Source organism: Lutra lutra, chromosome 12 (assembly GCF_902655055.1).
Source record: "Lutra lutra chromosome 12, mLutLut1.2, whole genome shotgun sequence".
NCBI classification, from domain to species: domain Eukaryota; kingdom Metazoa; phylum Chordata; class Mammalia; order Carnivora; family Mustelidae; genus Lutra; species Lutra lutra.
The window spans coordinates 13428670-13450078 of record NC_062289.1 but is presented as its reverse complement, the minus strand read 5'-3'; the positions used below and the strand labels follow the sequence as shown (position 1 = coordinate 13450078).

Below are 21409 nucleotides of genomic sequence, written 5' to 3'. Positions count from 1 at the left end.
TACCTCACAAAACCGTTCCAGAAATCAAGTGGTTATTTGCAAAGGGACTTTCAAAGTAAACATTTCAAAAGAAATACTGATATTCTTGTTTTGAAATTTCACAACCACATGGGCCTCATTAGCTAAACATTATAATGCCCTATTATTGATTACGAGTATTAAGCCATTTAATAAAAAGGAAATTGGGGACTGGTTCCATTTTGATGAACACGGCAGAGTCGATCAGTCCCTAAGAGGCACATCAGGATTGTGTCACTGACTGGACAGCTCATCTGTACTGTGTTTGTCCCACAGCTGGGCAGTGTGGTACTCTGTCACATACCATCAAGGACTCTCCTGGGGATTTTCTAAATCAGGGGTCAGGAAACTATGGCCTGTGGGACAAATCTGGCCCTCCACTTGTTTTTAAAAATAAAGTTTTATTGGCACACAGCCATAACTGTACACTCACATATCACACATGGCGGCTCTCCTGCTCTCATAGTGGGCTGGAGGGGTTGCAGGAGACACCATCTACCCCTCAAAGGCTAAAATACTTATAAGCTGGCCCTGACAGAAAAAAATTTGCTAACTCCTAATATAAATCAGTAAACACAATCCCCAAATCATACTCTGACTGAAAGAAGGTTGATCGCGATGAATTCTCTTCTGGGTTCTTAACACGATGTGGTGTTATTTTAATCTCTCTCACAAGAGAATTTTACCTTGCCTTTTCAGCGTGTGATTTGGGATGGGTATGTGGCCCCAAGTGTCCCCACTTGACAACAATGCAGAAGTCTGCTTCACACAAGCGAGGTTGTGTGAAGGTTGTCACCTCATGACAAGCACTTATTTTGATGTTAAGCCTCTTTCACAACACGCTCTATTAACTGGGAAAATAAAAAGCACTCACTCTCATCAGTATTTCTTTAAGACAGTAAGATGTAAGAGAGAGAGAGAGCCAAATGATATTTTTAGTCCAACTCTCTTGTTTTTCAGAAAAGGAAGCAGACCAAGTTAAATGATTTGTCTAAATGCTGAGAGCTAGACAGTAGCTGATTTAAGCTTTTCCCTCAAACACATGCTACGTTCATTATTTAGTCATTAAGGACACGTCTTTTTGTTACAGAAACACCGCCAGAGAATAAAATATCTGGTTAACCTGATGTATACTCACACGGAATGAGGCCAAAAATACTGTGTAAACAGTAGTACTTTGGTATTAAATGAAGCAAGAGAAACACCTCACCCCCGTTTTGCTTCTATCGTTATCTTCATGTGATGAAAAACGTTATCTGCAGAACGCAAGGGTTGGGCCGACTGCCCTTCACTGACGTCAAGTCTACAAATGTCTGAGTCGAGGCAACGGCGTGTGTAAAGCGGCTGCAAACTAAAGGGGAACACGCGCCGCTGAGCTGGGAGACAGACACGGGAAACTGAGCACAGCGCTTACCTCCATCTGCAAAGCTTCAGCCAATCCCCTGATGGCAAACTTGGAGGACGAGTAGGCTGTGAAGCCGAATAACCCCAGCTGTCCCGCCTGGGAGGAGACAAAGACGATCCTGCCCACGCGGCGCTCCTTCATGGTGGTGATCACGGCGCGGCTGGGGTACACGCTGCCTAGGTAGTTGACGCTCATGAGTCGCTGCAGGGAACAAAGAGCCACGTGGCAGGTGAGCAAGGTCCAAGCCTCAAGGCTGCGCTTCGTGCGGGTTCTGTCCGCTCTCCCGGTCTGAGTTCTGCAGCGGAGCCTGAGTGACTGGGAGCCGGAGGATGTGCCGAAGGAAGTAATGAGCCGGGATGCCCGTGACCTACCCTCTGAAGCCTGTCTCAGTCTAGTCTGCTATTCTCACCATGACCACAGGGATGTCTTTGCTGAAAACCGGTCAGGAGTAGTTTTCTCCTTACCAAAAGTACACTACGTCTTGAGGGTAACACTTTCTGAAAGACAGTCTTAGGAAAAAGCCCCCGAATGTTTCCTACCCGACTAGAAGATCACAGAAAGATCACAAAGAGACTAGGAGAGTGATTAATAGCATAGATTGGTTTGAAGCCTTGGCTTGACCATTTCCTACCTATTTGATGAGGAAGAAAGTCAGACATGCTACTTAGTTCTGCAGCTGAACCCAGGACTCACGCTCATACTAGCTCAGAGGGCTGTTGCAAGAATTGGACGAGGAAACCCAAGTCAAGGAGAGCTCAGCCCCGGGGCCGCAGTGAGCGCCTGACAAGCACTGGCTCTTAGACTATGGTGGGTAAGAGCGCACGCAGGTACCAAGAGTCTATTTTCCTTCATCCTGGGAACTCTCAAAAGCCTTACATTTTAACTTGGAAGTCTAAAAGTACTTGCATCAAAATGACTCTATATTAAAAGTCCTGGAAAAATACTAGATCTATCAGCCTGTGTAACCAAATACTGCGGAACTCTGAGTCAACCACGGAATGTTAACTCTACAGAAGTTACGTAGCTTTTAGAGATGGTGACCAGAAACACCAGGAGGATGGGGAAATAGTTATTCCGCAAGTTTAAAAAAGCAGAGGGCATACAATACTGTATTTACACTGGGACTGTAGCCAATTCAAATATCAAATAAAAGTACGTGCACACAGGTACCAAACACAGGAAGTACAGAAAAGGGTAAGTGATTGTGGGGTGCCTGGGAGGTGTAGGCAGTTGAGAGTCTAACTCTTGATTTTGGCCCAGGTCATAATCTCATGGGTCATGATCTCAGCCTCATGACAGGCTCCAGGCTCAGTAGGGAGTCTGCTGGAGATTCTCTCTCTCTTTCAGTCTCCCTCTACCCCTCCCCAAACTCATGCGCATGCTTTCTCTCTCCTCTCTCTCTCTCTCTCTAATAAATAAATAAAGGAAATTTGTAAGTGATTGTGTTAGGATGCTGGGATTCCTACCTTTCCCAAAATGTCTTTTGATATCATCACATTATTTTCATAATAAAAATGCTCTAAAAAAGTACTGAAAAAAGAAGGCATGCTGAACCCAAGTGTTAACCTCCACTCCCTTCAGAGACCCCACTAAAATCTTGGTGAAAAGATAACAATTTTTTTAAACGCCAACAACCCACAGAAGCATAGACAACAGGAAAAGAAAGAACAGTGAGAACATTTTGGAAGCTGAAAAAGAGAATAGTGGGCGACAACGAGCGTAGCAGACAGCCGAATGCTAAGCAAGGAACAGAGGAACTGAGAGCAGGCCTGCACAGAGAAGCCCCACAGGCCTGAGCAGCACCAGAAGCACCTCTGGGGGCAGGAGGCGAGGCATGGGGCTAAAACCCAGGTGTATCAGCTAAAAATCTGTTTACTTATTTATTTGTTTTTATTATTTTCTTTTGAGAGAGAGAGAGAGCATGCGGGCCTGCATGAGTGGAGCAGGGGAGGGGCAGAGGGAGAGAGAGAGACTCTCAAGCAGATTCCACACCCAGCTCAGAGCCCGACCCAGGCTCGATCTCAAAACCCTGAGATCATGACCGGAGCCTACATCAAGAGTTGAATGCTTAACCAACTGAGCCACCCTGACGCCCCTAAAAGTCTATTTAAAACATAGTCAGACAAATCCACAATTATAATCCAAGATTTCAATACCCCTCCTTCAGTAACTGTAAGAATAAGAGGACACAAAACCAGTCAGGACATGGAAGGCCTGAACAACATTTCAGCCAACCAGACCCAACAGACACTGCTAGAACACTCCGCCTGAAACAGCAGATACATGGTCTTCCCACGTGCACGGCCACAGGAGAGGCTGCATGTTCGGCCAAAAGCAAGTCTCAACAAATCTTAAAGGAGTCAAGTCATACAAGTATGTCCACTAGCCACAATGGAATCAAATCAGGAATCAGCAAGGAAGTGATTTCTGGAAAATCTCCCAAATATTCAGGAACTAAATAACACACTTTTAGATCATCCAAGGGTCAAAGCAAAAATGAAAAGAGAAATTATGAAGTATCTGTAACTGAACTGAAGTGAAAACACAACATATGAGAATGTGTGGGACGCTGCCTTAGCATCACTGAGCTGGAAATCTGTAGCATGGGTCAACTGCATTTGAAGAGGGAAGGGACCTCAAATGCATGACCTCAGCTTCCACCTAAAAAACTACAAAAAGAAGAGCAAATTAAAACAAAAGTAAGCAGAAAAAAGGAAATCACAAAAATGAGAGGGAATAAAAGAAATAGAAAAGAGAAAGACAACAGAAAATTAACACAACCAAAAGCTGTTTATTGAGAAGATCCATAAAATTAATAAATATCAAGTCCTACTGGTCGGAAAAGATAAAAGACACAAACTATCAATATCAAGAACCAGAGAGGTGGGGCACCTGGGTGGCTCAGTCAGTTAGGCGTCTGCCTTTGGCTCAGGTCATGATCCCAGGGTCCTGGGATTGAGCCCTGATTCAGGCTCTCTGCTCCGTGGGGAGCCTGTTTCTCCCTTTCCCTCTGCTTGCCGCTCTGCCTAATTGTGTTCTCTCTCTATCTCAAATAAATAAATAAATCTTAAAAAAAAAAAAAAATGGGAGAGGTGCTATCACTACAAACTCTAGATATTAAGGGGATGAGAAGGGAATATGATGAACAGCTTGGTGCCTATCAATTCAATGACCTGGATGAAATGGACAAATTCCTTGAAAGCCACAAGCTACCAAAGGTCACTCAAAAAAGAAATAGAAAAGAAGATAAAAATGTAGAGGCACCTGGGTGACTCAGTCTGTTAAGTGTCTGACTCTCGGATCATGAGATCCAGCCCCACATTAGGTTCTGCCCTCAGTGGGAGTCTTCTTGGATATTCTCTCCCTCTGCCCCTTCTCCCACTCCTTCTCTCTCTCTCTCTCTCATTCAAATAAGTATTTAAAATCTTAAAAAAAAAAAAAAGATACAAATGTAGCCCTACATCTATTAAAGACATTGAATTACAGTTAGAAAACTTTCCATAGAGATAAGGTAAGATAAGCCTTCACTGGTAAATTCTAGCAAACATTTAAGGAAGGATAGCATCAATTCTATACAAATCCTTCCAGAAAACTGAAGAAGAGGGACTATTTTCCTACTTATGCAAGATGCAAGCATTACCTTTACACAAAAATCAGAAAATAACATTATAAGAAAACAAAACTCCAACTAATATCCCTCAAGACCACAGAAAGGATTAATAGCCAAGTGGGGTCGAGCCCAGGAATGCAAGGCTGGTTTAACATTGGAAACTAATCAGTATAATTTACCATATCAACTAAAAAAAGAACTCTGTGATCATCCCAACAGATACAGAAAAAGCACCTGACAAAATCAACCTCCGTTCCTTATAAAAACTCTCTCAGCAGGGGCACCTGGGTGGCTTAGTCGGTTTAGCATCCAACTCTTGATTTTGGCTCAGGTCATGATCTCAGGGTGCTGGGATCCAGCCCTGTGTTGGGCCCTGCACTGGGTGTGGAGCGTGCTTAAGATTCTCTCCGTCTCCCTCTCTCTCTGCCCCTCCCCACCCCTCACTTGTGCATGTTCTCTCTCAAAAACATACAAACAAAAAACACAACCAAAAACCAAAAAACTCTCAGCAAACTTGGAATTGAAGTTTCTCAACTTGGTACAAGGCATCCGTCCAAACACAACAAAAGAGAACAGAACTACAAAACATCATACTTAATGGCCAAAAAAATGTTTTCTCCCAAGATCAGGAACACCACAAGCATGTGTGCTCTCACCACTTGTACTCTGTGCTGGACATTCTCGCTGGTACAACAAGGGTGACCAGATGGGAACAGAAAAAGTAAAACTAACGCAGATGACACGATTTTAAATGCAGAAAATCTAGACCAGAATTAATGCGAGCACTAGAATTAATAATGGACTTTAGCAAGGCTGCAAGATCAACATACAAAAATCAATTGAATTTCTCTACATTAGCAATGAACACTCAGAAACTAACATCAAAAATACCATTTCTAATGGCATCAGAAAATGGGAAATACAGGAAAATGAGGTGCAAGACCCATACACTGAAAACTACAGAAGACTGCTGAGAGAAATGAAAGAAAATTTAGATAAATGGAGACATATACCACGTTCGGAGGTTAAAAGGCTCAATGTTGTTAAGAATCAGCTCTCCCCATGTGGATTTATAGAGGCAATGTCATCCCAATCAAAAAGTGAAAATAATTATCATTAACAACCACAGGGAGATAAAACAGGATATTGCTCTAAGAATCCACGAAGAAAACCATTAAACAGGAAAATTAAGAGAGGTGCCCTGGCGTTCCCCAAGACCACCTCCAGTTTGAGTGATTCCCGGGATGGCCTCCCGGACGCCGCACCTCGTCGTACCCATGACTCAGATTTATGGCAGCGAGAGGGCACGAAGCACAATCAGCAAGGCCAAGAGGCACCAGGTCAGAGTCCAGAGGAAGCAGGCACGAGTTTCTAAGAGGCCTCTCTCCAGGGAGCCACGCGGCACGTGGTGAGGTCCCCCAGCCGTGAGCTGTAACCGCACAGTCAACCATCCTGTGCAGGGAACCCTTGTGATGGGGACCCTGTGAGCCTCAGTCAAGATCAAACGAGATAAGCAACCAAAACAACACAATCAAGTAAAAAAATAAGAGAGAATTCATGTTACATAAACATGAACTCTTGTCTCCAGAAAATGCATCAGACCTGGCAGTGTGGGTTCTGGCAGGACTTACGGACGAGGAGCCTTGACCAAAACACTGCGGGACCGAGATGTACAAGGGGAAGAGCGGGGGGGGGGGCAGGTGTGGGCCAGGCAGAGGGTCGCCCCCGAGTACAGTGGCCTGCTGCCTACGTTCGGGGCAGCTGGGAAGAGGCCTTGTCACTGGGACAGAGGCCACAGGCTTTGGGGTTACCAAAGTCTGGGTCTCGCTGGGGCGGGACCACTTCCAACAGCCCCTCGTGTGCCCCTCTCCACCCCCCCGCCCCCTCAGTCCGAGTTTACCCCTAAATGCCCCCACGTCACCATCCCCGCCCGGCCTCTGACACCGTCTACCCAGCGCCCTGCCACAGCAGGCACAAAGAGCCTCTCAACACCGAAACACACACCATGCCTGGCAGGGCTCAGGCCTCTTCAGAGGTTTTGGACTAAAAGCCAAATTCCCCATGGTGGCCTTCGAGGGCCCAGGCCTTCTGGCCCCTGCTCCGCCCCACAATGCTCCAGAAGCTGACCCCTCACCCCCCAGCCCTCCTTAGCCTCCACCCCCTGCCCCATACCGGCCTCCTGGTGAGTTCACCCCCCACACTCGGTCAGGGTGAGTCTGTGGATTCCCCCTCCGTTAGCTGCTCTCTCTCTCTCTGTCTCATACACACACACACAAGCACACACGTCACGCACACACATTCGCTCATACTCACGCCCGTCCACACACACTCCCATACACCTGACTGTGTGGCCAACTCCGAAGTCTCAGCCGTCTTCCCCAGCTGACTCTGCACCCAGCTGCTGGAACCGGCTCCCACCTCTCCCCCGATGACCTGCGGTCAAGGCAAGAGGGCCCCGACCACCACCTTTCATGCCGAGTTGATAAAGGGGCCGGCTGACACTCGGGCCCCAGATAAGGCAGCCCTCTGCTCCCAGCTGCCTCTGGACGCTCCCGACCGGACTTTAAATCAGAGAGTTCACAGCGCCTCCCCAGCCCCGCAGAAGCCCCCCCAGCGCCCTCCTCTGCAAACGTGACCTTCACGGAGTAAAACATCCAAATCCACTACGGCGGATCATGAAGGAAAAGACAGTTGAGGCAACGTCCACTAAAAAACTCTCCTGGACTCTAGAAGGACTGCATAACTGCTGTCCACTTACTGAGAGCGGACAGAGATTACTAAGAGAAGGTCCCTGGCAAATCTGTTTAAAAATACAAGCCAAAATAGGATGGGTTATCTTTTCGTCTTGACTTCGCAACCACAAAGAGTCTGCTCTTAAACTTTGCTGGCTTACCGCTGTTCCAAACCCCGACGGCTGAGGTGAGAATCCAGCATCTCTTGGCTCACAAAGAGCCTCTTGCAGAGAGGACCACGGTGAATGGTCACCGTGATGCATGTCAGGCTGGGGGTCGTACAGCCGGGGGGACCAAGGTCCAGGGACATGTCTAAGCTCTTAAGGTTGGATGGTCATGGCGCTGGGACCAAAACCTTGTCCAACCTTCCCCCAGCCTTCTAAAGCTTCTAGAAAATCCGAATGCATTTTATCTGTTTCAGTTGCAAAGCTTTCCCCTGTGGCCCTGCTCCGCTTGGAGTGTATGAGTTGCCTGATGAGCAAAAAGCAAATGGCCGGGCGCCTGGGTGGCTCAGTGGGTTCAAGCTTCTGCCTTCGGCTCAGGTCATGATCTCAGGGTCCTGGGATGGAGCCCCACATCGGGCTCTCTGCTCAGCGGGGAGCCTGCTTCCTCCTCTCTCTCTCTGCCTGTCTCTCTGCCTGCTTGTGATCTCTGTCTGTCAAATAAAGAAATAAAACTTAAAAAAAAAAAAAAAAAAGCAAATGGCTACTTACCTCAAAAGTACTAACTTCAAGATCTTCAAATTTTCCCGAAAGTGACATTCCTGCACAGTTCACAAGCATGTCTACTGGGCCCAGTTTCTCCTGTGCCTGGAAAAATTTATGAGAGCAGGCATGAAGTAAAAGAAGAGAAGAATCACTTTGTAGCAAATCAATGACAACAACTATCAAAGCGACAGAGATGACTTGTCAGTTCCCAGCCACACGCCAGAATGGGAAGAACCAACTGAAAGGCAAGTGAATGAGTTCCAGCTAGCCCAACCTCTTACTTGTTTTATGACATTCTCTACTTGGCTGTAGTCTTGAGAAACGTCAACGGATATACAAAGCACCACCTGTTAGGAAGAGGGAAAAAAAAATGATCAAAGCCACGCAGGTATCTGAAAGGAATTTTTAAAGAATTTTTTTAACGTCAAGGCAATTGTTTCCAACAGCTGGGAAGTCTGGATCTGGAGGCACAGATGGCACTGTTGGAAATCTGCTGACCGCGCAACTGTGGAGCCTAATTTTCTTGGCAGTTTTCAAAGAAAACTCTCTTGCGCAAACTCAAAAACATGTCTTAAGAAATGTGGGTCAAAGTACATGCTTTCGGGTGTAAGATAAATAAGTTCCGGGGGTCTCATGTACAGCACACTGACTACCAACAGGAACGACTCTAGTGCGTATGTGAGATCCCTGGAAGAGCAGATCTCAGGTGCTCTCGACACACACGCGAAGTAACCGCGCGAGGTGACGGGTGTGAATCAACTGGACGGAGCAAGGGTTTCACGACGCCAACGTGCATCAAGTCGTCACACTGTGCCCCTTAAGTGCATACAATTTTTATCAGTTTCACCCGGAAATAGAAAGGAAAAGAAATGTAAAAAGCTCCTCTGGGCACGCCTCTGATCTGCAGTGACTGACAGCAGCTCTGAGACCAGCTGCGGCCCGACGTGGAGGGAGGCCTGGACCACGAGGAGGTAAGTGGAACCCTGCGGGCAGGGACATGTTCCATGTCTGGATTTCAGCGCCACTTTTACACACGTATACATCTGTCAAAAGCCATCAAACTGTACTCTTCACATGGGTGTGGTTTACTGGACATCAATTACAGCTCCGGCCGTTAAAAAGAACACATAAATTACATAAAGAATAAACAAAGTATATATGAATTGCATCTCAAGTTGTTAACATCTAAGGTCGTTAAAAATAAAAACAATAAATCTACTAAATAAGCTCAAAAAAATACTCCCCTTGGAGCAGTCCCCGAGCTCTGATGGCCCTGCTGGGGCTCCGCTTTGTCAGGGGGAATAAAGACAAGCAAACACCACCTACTCGCAAAAGCCACCTTAGTTTGAGTCTGAGCCCAGTGACTTTATCTTTCAAGGCCAAGGGTCCCTCCGGGCTTGTGGGAGCTTGAGGTGCCTGACTCTGGACGGGCCGCCCACTCCCAGGGGTCACCAGTCAAGCCCCAGAGCCCACCCAGTCCGAATGTGGCCACGCACAGGGGTTCCCAGTACAGACAGACGCCAGGAAGAGCCCAGCCCGTGCTGGCCATGGAAAAGTTCCGTTCAGTCTTTGGAAAGGAAGAAGGGAAGGAAGAGAAGGAGGAAGGGGGAGGGGAAAAAGCACTTATTTCCGTGCTTACTTGGACAAAAATTGATAAAATAGCAGTTCAAAATACTAATGAGGACTAACAATGAGTTATTGTTTTAATTTCCCTTTTTGGATAACGTTTTCAAATCCAGAGCTTAGCCTCTGACATCGGAATGTTCTGTGTTCCAAGGGGGGTCGCGGAGAGAAGCAGAAAGGCATTTCTCCACTTCTCAGTCTTTCCGTGAGTTCTTCTTGGTGGAGACTGGCCACCGAGCTGGGGGACAGACAGAAGGACTGTGCACAGGAGGGCACGTCCACTTCCTCTCACGCGCCCGTGCGTGGCTGCAAGTTGAAGGGGGTACGGTGCAGGGGAAGGGGCTGGCGCGGGTGCAGGCCTGGCAGGCCTGGGTTCCAGTCCTGCCCCTTCACCCACTAGCTGGGCGGGACCCGAGGAGGCGGTGCTGGCCTCCCCTGCTCCGGCCAGGGTGTCAGAAGCTAGTGACCACAAAGCTCCCTTCCAGCTCTGAAAAGACGCAACGCGAGGAATAAAGCCACAACACGAGGGGGGTGCCTGACAACCTGATGCGGTGGGCAGGAAGTCTTATCTGATGCAGGAAGGAGCGCCATCCAAAGGAGCTAAATCCCTAAGGAAAGGAAACGGCCCCCTTCGCAAATGTGACCTGGAATATTCCAGAGGAGCTGCCCTTGGGTTTTATTCCTGTAACCAGGATTTTTATACGAGGCTTTTTATACAGTATTAGATCATTTACTATAAATAAAAGCTATCCCACAGATAAGCAAAATTTTAAAAAAAGGGGGGGGGTTCACAAATCACCAGGAAAAACGTGTTCCCGCTGCTCTGCTTGTGCTAAGGTGCACAGCGAAGCCCCTCTGGCCCGGCCCAGCCCATCCTCCCTTTCCCTGACGGAGGCGCCAGGAACTTGCCACATGACCTCAAGCCTTCTGATGGCTGAGGCGGGGGCGGGAGTCTGGGCGAACGAGTCCAGGGCAGGGAGATGCTGCTGACAGCAGGCCTGGCCTTCAGCCAGGAGCACGCGAGCGCCGCGGTTTGACAGGAGACGTCTTCCTCTATCAGAACTCACATGACTATGGAAAAAAAGAAAACGGGGAGATTTGCTGAGATGGCAGCTTTCCGATGCTCTCGGGCTCCAGGGAAGGGGGCACAGAAGCCAAGGTACTGGGGAAGACGCCGCACATGGACTCGAGGAGATGCGGACGAGGACCTCTACCTGCGGCACAGGGCGCCAAAGCAGAAGACACGGTGGCCGCACCGCCCGGGGGACGACTGCGTACCAGTGGGTCCCTAGACCCCTAAGGCAGTTACAAAAGGCGAGGCTGATTTATTTTTCTTGATGTGGAAAGAGCTCTCACGTATTTTGGAGGGGAAAAAGAGGCTACTAAAACTACAGTGTGGGGCACCGGGTGGCTCAGTAGGTTAGGCATCTGACTTCTGCTTTCGGCTCAGGTCAGGATCTTGGGGTCTCAGGTGGTGGGATCGAGCCCTGCACTGGGCTCTGCATTCACTCTACGTGGAGTCTGCTTGAGATTCCTTCCCTCTCTCTCCCCCTCTGCTGCTCCCCCTGAGCTCACACAGACACTCTTTCTCTCAAATTAATAAATAAAGTACTTCTTAAAAAATAATTTAAGAAATTCAAAAAACTACAGTGAAATACCATTTAAAACCCATCCGAAAGGCAAAAATTAGTAAGCCTGCCAATACCAAGTGTTGGCAAGGATGTGAGGCAACAGGAGGCCTGGAGCACTACAGGTGGGCGTGTGCCCACTCTGCTGAAGCGGAAGATGCGTGTGCGCTGTAACTGTACCTCCACAATTCCATTTCCAGACACGGCCCATCCTTGCACACATGCACAGAGACGTGGAGAAAAACTTCAGTAACAGCAAGATGTAAAACTAACCAAAAAGCTGGAAACAAAATATCCACCAACAGTAGAACTGATGAACGGGACAGGTCTTCTAAATATATCCGGGAAAATGTTACATAGCAGTAAAAATGGATAAACTATGACTTTATGCAACAATGTAGAAATATCTCTAAAGCAGTCTCTAGGGAAGAAATCAAGTTGCACAAAAATACCTAGAGAATGATGTCCTACAAATCTACAGAGGCAGAAAGCAGATCAGTGATTGCCTGGCGCCGAGGGGGGGTTGGGAGGAACGGGGAGTGACAAGGTCCCGACTTTCTTTACGGGGTGACGGGAAAGCTCTAAAGCGGTTCTGGTGCAGGTTGTGCAACTCTGCGGGTAGGCGCTGAATCGTACACTTGAACTGGTGAACTGAATGGTATGTGAAGTACGCCTCGAGAAGTCTGACCAAAAAAATAAGGATGGTACCATCAAGTTCAAAGAGAAGCAGAAACAAACAGTATCTTATTTAGGGTTGTTTGCACCCTCTAGTGAAATTATGGAAAGAGCAAAGGATGAATCAACATATAAATCAGGTTGGGGGTTGCCTCGAGAAATGAGACCAGAGGATATGGGCAGCTGATATGGGCTCCCAGAGGGCGCTCCGGGGGGGCCCAGTACATCTCTTTTCTTAAGCTGGGTGATAAGTGCCACAGTAACTTGTTTTTATGTTTTATACTGAATGATACATATATACATACACACCATTTTATTCATCAAAAAATACCGTAACCAAAAATATAAATGTAGTGCCCCTTTCCCCTTAAGTGTTTATATGAAGTTACCTTAAATAAATAACTGAAATAAAATCACTTTCTAGAAAAACATTATTTGATCATTGGTGCGTGTAAGTCAAAGTCTGTACGTTTTTGGTAACAACCTGAACTCAAAGACAATTCAAACGACTTTGCTTTTTATAAAACTGTCTAACATGTATCTTAACTAGGAAAATCCTCCCTGCTTTACATGAACTATTTGCAGTTCAAACAACACTTTTCTTCCCTCTACGCAGCTGCGCTGATTAGTTCAGAAAATGCATCCCGAAGATGGATCATACCTGTTTATCATTAATAGAGTGCTTTTCAATTTCTTTCTTTGCCTGCAGCAGCTTGTCCTGAAAGCAACAGACAACAATTAGTTCTGGTGATTGTCTATTTGTCTGCATGTTTGTTTAAATGGGCCAAAAAAGCAATTATTTGTGTAAGTATTTATTAAAGTACAGAAAACACTCAAGACAGCCTCTGTACTGTACAGCTATGGGCCACAGGGTATGAAAGAAAGGAGCTGTAAAGTTGTGTTCGGCTATGATTAAGTGACAGCAAGGTTTTCTGAAAATTACAGAAAAATAAATGAACTGCAAAATCCCAATTAACAGTACTAATTGCTGATGGGCACCATCTCAGTGCTAATGAATGTCTGGATCTGACATCAGTGAGTGTGACATAAACCAAGAACCCCCGCCTAGCCCTGCTATAACCTGTGACCCCACGTCAAGCGCGCTTTTGTGAGAGTGTCTGATATCTTCCTCCTCTCCCATAAAAGCAAATATACTAAAAAAATCACTCTTTTAGATAGATGGAGGAAACCTAATCCTGGCTACTTTCCGAGAATAATCCTGAACAAGAAAAGCCATCCCGTAACTGAGAGATTCTTCCAAGGTCTCAATTTTGCTTGTCTGGCTTATTTTTCAAGAAGAGAGATATATCAGTTGGCAGTTCATAATTTGTTCTAAAAGTTGTAATTTAAAAACATTAGGGGCGCCTGGTTGGCTCAGTGGGTTAAGCCTCTGCCTTCGGCTCAGGTCATGATCCCAGGGTCCTGGGATCGAGTCCTGCACCGGACTCTCTGCTCAGCGGGGAGCCTGCTTCCCCGCTCTCTCTGCCTGCCTCTCTGCCTGCTTGTGATTTCTCTCTTCTGTCAAATAAATAAATAAAATCTTAAAAAAAAAAAATCAAGACAGCTAGAGAAGAAGAGAGGAGGGGAATCCTCCAGAAAGACACGTGGGCTTCTGAACATGGATGTGTCTATAATAAAATAATATTCTATTAATAAAGACAGACACAACTTGCCTTTGTCACAATTGGAATAAACAATTATATTAGAAAATAAAGAATTTCTGGAAGCCAGAAGGCTCATCTGCTCATTCATGTCTAGCAATGCAAGGACCCACAGAAAGAGCTTTTGAGCACCTGAAACTTGGGGCCACCCCTGCTTCCTTTTCATCTACCTTGTATCAAATATCAACATTGTTTATATCTCAAATAATGCCATTTTGTTAAAGTTATGTTTTCTGGGTGCCTGGATGGCTCAGTTGGTTAAGCGTCTGCCTTCGGCTTAGGTCATGATCCCAGGGTCCTGGGATCAAGCCCCGCATCGGGTTCCCTGCTCAGCGGGAAGCCTGCTTCTCCCTCTGCCCCTCTTCTTCACTCATGCTCTCTCAATCTCTCTCTCAAAAGTAAATAAACAAAATCATTAATAAAATAAAATAAAGTGACATTTTCCTTCCCATAAAGTGGCTTTAATGCCAAAGCAAATTCACTGTTAGAGATGTCAGGATACAAACGGGAAGTAGCAATTCTGCCTTTCTTGATTTTAAGAAGAAATTATGAACATTGAAGCCTAATTCTGTGCCAATATATAAACATTTCCCCCCTTCCCGAGGTGCTCCTGGGTAGCTGTGTACCCCCACCTGAGTGGTCGGTCACCCCACTGTTGCCCTCTTTGGAATATGAGAATCCAAAGTCCCCCGGCAAAGATGCCACACAGGCGTCCCCATTCCTTCCGCCAGCCCTCCCTTCATGTCTCCATCCACAACTCTGTTTTGCGCACCCGCCAGGAGCCAAGGATGGCGCCAGGCACAGAACAATGGCAGGTGGCTGACAACACAGCCATGGTCGTCTCCCCCACCGTGCCTCCCCCCGCCTCCCCAGAGCGAGCGGACTCCACAGCTGTTCGTGTGAACACAGTGTCATCGCTTTGGCTGTGGAAACAACTTTGGCAGGAATAACAGACCCTGGGGGGATAAAGAAGAAAGAAAAAAAGAAAAGAAAAACAGACCTTGTGTTGACTTGACACAGAAAAACACACGTTTTGCTACAGTGCTGGGGAGCAACAAGGGTCCCTGGTGGAGTGTGGATTTCATTAGAGATGGACATCATCTGGATAATAAGCAAATTCCAGAGAGACACCTGCCCGTCCTGACCAGGACGCGGCTATCAGCCCTGTGATCGGCCCTGCCGCCTCCTCCTGGCAGGTGGACGCCCTCCCTGGCTCCCTGAGGCCTCTCCCACCCAAAAGCGCAGAGCCTCCCATGTTGCCTAACAGTCGGTGAAACTAAATAAATATTTGTGAAGCTGGCCTGGCTTCAGCCGAGAAGTCTTTGCCCCGAATATGAGAAACAACTAGTGGTTCAAAAATCACGCCTGGAACCAGAAATCCAAATCCCAGGACACGGGCACCGCCTCTCCCACAAATCTAGAGCCGGATAAGGAAGTGGGTAACGACACACCCAGAAGACTTACCTCATTCCGTGCCACCAGAGTTATGAACGCTCCTTGCTTATAGCACTCGATAGCGACACACTTTCCAATACCACTGGAGCCCCCTGTAACCTAAAAGCAAAAATAATCAAGTCTTCTTCGCTCTCGAAACTTCCCTTCTCGTTCATTTAAAGTGACAATGGGCTCAAAAACCCAATCTACGAGAACCAGACTTTTAGTGATGGTAGTTTCTTCATCCCAGACTTCACGAAAGAAGGGCAAATATGGAAGATGTCACTGTTAGCGGGTCCTGCTGCTGACTGTTTTCAGTACCGAGCTATTAACTGCACACCTATGTTTTCCTGCACTCACTGGAAGGAAAGTGCCCTATAAATTGAGCTAATAAATAATACATTAGTCTACCTCTGGGTCCAAATTCAGATGAATCTTATTTCCTTACTGCGTATCTTCTGGATGACTAACTTCAAAAGAGATGCAAAGAAGAGCCACCTGCACAGATCATCTAATGTTTTACATGACTGCTTATTATAAAAGAAATATATGATTACATGGAAATATTAAAAGGTAAAATCTTCCTTCTTGTACTATTCTGCTCCTCACAATCTAGCTCAGCCCTACTGGCTGTCTTTGAGTTCCATGCCCCCTCCAACCACAGGGCCTTTGCACATTCTACTTCCCTGCCAGAAATGCTCTTCTCCCCTCTTTTCATCCAGCTGGCTCCCATTCACCCATTAAATCTCAGCACAGGGGCACCTGGGTGGCTAGGTCGGGTGAGCACGGTTCCGACTCAGACCATGATCTCATGGGTCCTGGGATCCAGCCCTGCTTTGCCGGGCTTGGTGCTCAGCAGGCAGTGTGCTTGAGATTCTCTCTCTCTGCATGTTCCCCCCCGCCATCAAATAAATAAATCTTAAAAAAAAAAAAAATCTCAGCTCAAACATCACTTCCTCAAGAAAACCTTTACTGACTGCCCCTTCCCTAACTACAACCCACCTTCTAGCACTGCATCCTTTTTCCTTTATGGCACTTACATACTCAAACAGCCATGCATTTATTTGTGTAATTATTTGATTCACGGCCATTTCTCCTATCACTGCCTCATAAATGCCAGAAAAATACCATCTCCATTTCTGCTCCCACTATATCCCTAGCACTTAAGAGGACAGTGCCTGGCAAATAGGAAGGGCTTGATATACATTTAACTTCATAAGACAAATGCAGTATTATCTTTCTAGTCATTTTTCCTTTGAAATTATATATTATAGGGGAAGAGAATGGGGGCCCAGCATTGTCGGGTGAAGGGAGTGGGGAAGTATCAGAGAGGCATCTGACCTTACATGGTATCATATCCTACTTTATTTTTTTTTTTTAAGATTTTATTTATTTATTTGACAAAGAGAAATCACAAGTAGGCAGAGAGGCAGGCAGAGAGAGAGGAGGAAGCAGGCTCCCTGCTGAGCAGAAAGCCCGATGTGGGGCTCGAACCCAGGACCTGGGATCATGACCTGAGCCGAAGGCAGCGGCTTAACCCACTGAGCCACCCAGGCGCCCCCATATCCTACTTTAAAAATACATATATCGGGGCACCTGGGTGGCTCAGCTGGTTTGGCGGCTCAGGTCATGATCCCAGGGACCTGGAATCAAGTCCCACATTGGGCTCCTCGCTCAGCGGGGACCTTGATTCTCCTTCTGCCTGCTTCTCCCCCTGCTTGTGTGCTCTCTCTCTCTCTCTGACAAATCAATAAAATCTTTAAAAATAAATAAACAGAATAGAATAGAATAAAAAATACGTATCAAAATGTTTTATGTCAAAAAACTAAAAGGCTTCACTATATTACATCAAGGAGCGGTACTAAAACTTAGTTGACGATTTCCCTCTAACAGACATTTGGATTATTTCAAATGTTTTACTGTTAGATATAAATCATGCTGTAATGAACATCCTTGACCCCATCTCAATGATTTTAAAATGATCACGAAGCCACTTCTATACAATGTACCAGTCTCCATGGATGCTGAGGGTCCCCTACTTCTCTTTAGCCTCAAGTCCTCACCACTGAAGAGACCTCCTTGGCAGGTAATTAACCAATTGTCTCCAGAAGGTTACTGTAAAAATCTACCCGCTGCCCCAGCCAACAGTTGCCTCTGAGGAGCTCTTTGCTGCTGAGATAGTTCACGGGTGGCTTTGGCTTTTAAAATCTCACCAGACATTCCCATTCCACAGCAATTAATATGCCCCCGGCTGTCGTATGATGGTGTTACTGCTGCCTCGATGTCCCTCCACCCAACATCCCCTGCATACCTACCTATCCAAATCTTACCTACCCTGCAGAGGCCAGATTCAATGTCCCCTCCTCCAGGAAGCCTTCCTGACTCTGTCACTCAATCCTGTCCTTTACCTGTCCCTTTCCACTTTGTGTACACATCTTAGCTCCGTGACCAAACTGTAAGCTCCTTGAGGATGAGCACTGAGTCCAATCTATCCCCCCTACTCTGAGCACAGAACCTGGCATAAGCCGTTGCGAAATGAGCACTCAACCAACATTAATTTCCAAGAGTGGTGCAATGGTACCATTTCTCTGAAATAGACAATGCCAAAAAAATTGGAAGTAAAGTTTCCCTATCTGTTATTCGATAAATTAATGGAAGCTGAAGTTATAAGGTTATTGAGAAAACCTACATTCTCTAAAGTGTTACTGCTGTGATTGCTGTCCTTTTTCTAGACCGTGCTAGGTAAGCTGGCTGTGTCCACGCACTGCACAGATGAGAGACTGTTCAACCTGATCACTTCTAAGTCTTTCCTTAAGAGCAAGGGTAAGGCTTCGATCTTTCGGTCCTAGCTCGTGAGAAACTAACCTTCTAATTAAGCTAATGCTTAAGCATCTAAGACTATCTAAGAGTATACATCAGCCAAGTCTAGGCTGTGCTATTCTGAATGGCAGAACAACAAGAAGAGATTGTCCAAAGGGCTGAGAAAAGTGGGAAACACGGACGGAGTTGCCTGACAACTGGCAAACTGGGCCCAGGTGTTAAAGAAAACATCTTAGAGGCGCCTGGGTGGCTCAGTGGGTTAAAGCCTCTGCCTTGGGCTCAGGTCATGATCCCAGGGTCCTGGGATCCAGCCCCGCATCAGGCTCTCTGCTCAGCAGGGAGCCTGCTTCCCTTCCTCTCTCTGCCTGCCTCTCTGCCTACCTGTGATCTCTGTCTGTCAAATAAATAAATAAAATCTTTAAAAAAAAAAAAAAGAAAACAGCCTAATTTCCTTTCCTTATCATTGCCTCTTATGATTCAATGCAAAATATCATTTAAATGTTTCTATCTCTTTCATCACAGCATACACCTCTTATTGAGGACAAGAAACAGGGTGGTTTGCAGCACGAACTGCTCCCAGCCATCTCCAAAAAAGGAGGACCTGATTTTCCAGTTCTCCCCAAGTCGATTAAACAGGTTTTTAAACATAAGTACATACCCTGTAAGACTCCTACAGTATTACCGCTGTCATTAGGGAGATAACACTAGTATATGCGAACTGTTCTAAATAGAAAGCAATAATTGTGACCTAAGTCTGTTCATGCTTTCACATAAGGAGACATTCGAAATGTTAGCTCCCTCTCCTAACACCACCTGGTCCGGTCCTAACAACTCTCAAGAAAAAGAATGGCGCTTTCCCTCGTCTTGTGACATTAAAAAAGAAGACAGATGGTGACATCATGTGAATTATTCATGTCATCCTCACATTATTTATAGTGGCGCATTAAAATGGGATGGTGAAAATAAGAAATTCTTCTTAGTTTACCCCCAACAGACTCATTATCTTACTCAGGGCCTGCGGCACAATGAAGCGAGAAGGACTGGAGTCAAGGTTAAGTGAAACTCCCTTAAAAATACTGAATTGAAATGTTCACTCCTGCTTTTGGCTTTACATTTTTTCCAAGTTACGTTCTGCAAACGTAACTTCTGCAAGATTTCAACTTTGAAAGCCATGCTTCTGAGGCAGAAGTTCTCTTGAAGATGTGACACTTTCAGAATTTGGCCTCCGTGGAAAGTTTGGCTTCTCTCGCTCTCTTTCTAAATGAATTTACACTAACCTCATCCACCCTGCACATCAGCAACAGCAGAAGCAGGACCATGTAAAGAAAAATACGTTTTCTCATTCACAAACGTTTGTCCAGATCTAAAGCACCCTAAAATAAATGACCAGTCCAGCCTGGTCAGCTCGGCAGGGAGGCTCCGTCTCGACAGGCACCCGGCTCGAAGACGTCCCCTCTGGCAGGATTCCTGCCGCCCGCTTAGTAACTAACTCTCCTTATTCAATCACCGGCCACCTCGGTGTGCCTCGGGCTGGTGAGATCCGAATAAGAAAACCGATGCGAAAGCCACAGCAAGTGGCAAAGTGCTGCGCGCAGGTGAGAAGGAAGGTGCCGACACCTGCAGAAAAGGGATCTGTGAAGACACTCGCTTCCGGTAGGAAAGGACCCAACCCCACCCACACCTCCCGCATCCCTCCCGCACTCGCAGGTCGGTGAGCTCGTCCACCGGACTCCGAAATGATGGCCTACCCGGGGGCTGACTCCGACAGACCAGCCGTGTAGACGGGACAGAGGCGTCCGGACACCGTCGAGCCGGGACCGCCAGCCCCCTGCGTTCGGGGCGGTTTCCCCCCCCAAGGTGAGTCACTTCCTGGATTCCTCTGGCAACTGCTCCTTCTGTCACTCGCACAGGCCGTCTTCCCGTTCCGAGCTGCCTCGGTGGGTCCCGGCGGCTGGGACCCCTTCCCTGCCGCCCGCCTCCCCGCGACCCGGCCGGGACCGCGCGCCTCGCCCTGCGCGGCCACCGACCGCGGTGTCCTTGGCAAAGTTTCTCAGCCTTTCCGCTCCTCGGTGGACTCATCGGGAAAACCGAGCGCAGCAATATCCACATCCCACGGGTGCCCCGGGGATTAGCGAGCGGCTCCCGAGCCCCCGGCGCCCCGCTCTCCCGCCCCGGGGAGGGCCAGCTGCGGCGGAGGGCGGGGCCCCGCGGTCCCCCGCAGGGACGGGGCCGGGCCGCGCCGCGGCAGGTGGCCCTCGGCGGAGAAAGGGACGCGGGCGGCTGGGCCTCGGTCGCGGGCCGGCGCGCCAGGGGGCGGGCTCGGGGCGGCCGGGCGGGCCGGGCGGCGGCCGCGGCGGCGGCGGCGCAGCAACAGGAGGCCACTCACCACTACATGCGCCCCGGGCAGGGCGAGGGGCTTGGGGCTGATGAGCGGTGACACCATGTAGAGCAGCAGCACGAACGCCACGAGGAAGGCGGCGGCCAGCAGCAGCATCGCTCGGCGGGGCCGGGCCGGGCCGGGAGGGCGGGCGCGCGGGGCTCGGCGGTGCGGCGATCACGCGCGGCCGCGCGCAGCAGGAGCCTCTGTTTGGGTTCGCGGCCGGCGCGGGGCGGGGCGGCGGCCGGAGGGGAAGAGGCGGAGCCGGCCGAGGGCGCGACCGCGGCGGGGCGGCGCTTCCCGGAGGCGGGGGCCGGGGCCGCGAGGCTGGGGGCCTGTGGTAGAGCTGCGGGACCCGGCCCGCGACCTCCCGGCGGACGGGGTGTCCCCGAGCGCGGGGGCGGCGGGGCCCCGGCGGCGCCACCTGCCAGCGCCTCCCGAAGGGCCCGGGCGGCGCTCAGGGGTGGGGTCGGGGTGCTTCTTAGGACCGCGGAGGCCGGTTTCCAGGCCTCCCCAAGCCGAGTCTGGGGGTGGGAGCCGCTCGGGCCCCGGTTCCGCGCTCGCGCCCGGCGGCCGCCGGAGCCGGGGAACGCGATCCCGGACGCTCGAAGCCGCGGCCTGGGGCCCGGCAGACCCTGTCGCAGTGGGGGAGCCCTGAGATCAAGCCGACCTCCAGGCTCCATGTCAGCCTTCTAGGCGTGCTCCGAACCGTGGTCACA

At 48.4% G+C, this 21409-nt stretch overlaps 1 protein-coding gene across 1 annotated transcript in view; it reads right to left on the bottom strand.

Annotated features, from left to right (window-relative positions):
• Positions 1-20831, bottom strand: part of KDSR (3-ketodihydrosphingosine reductase) — a 38989-nt gene extending 18158 nt beyond the window's left edge. The window contains exons 1-6 of the mRNA XM_047696334.1: positions 20700-20831; positions 15524-15613; positions 13060-13116; positions 8754-8819; positions 8479-8574; positions 1433-1624 (exon numbers count right to left, since the gene is read on the bottom strand). Of these exons, the coding sequence (XP_047552290.1) occupies positions 1433-1624; positions 8479-8574; positions 8754-8819; positions 13060-13116; positions 15524-15613; positions 20700-20807 (609 nt within the window). The 5' untranslated portion in view covers positions 20808-20831. The remainder of the gene's footprint in view (positions 1-1432; positions 1625-8478; positions 8575-8753; positions 8820-13059; positions 13117-15523; positions 15614-20699) is intronic.
• Between the last annotated feature and the right edge of the window lie 578 nt (positions 20832-21409).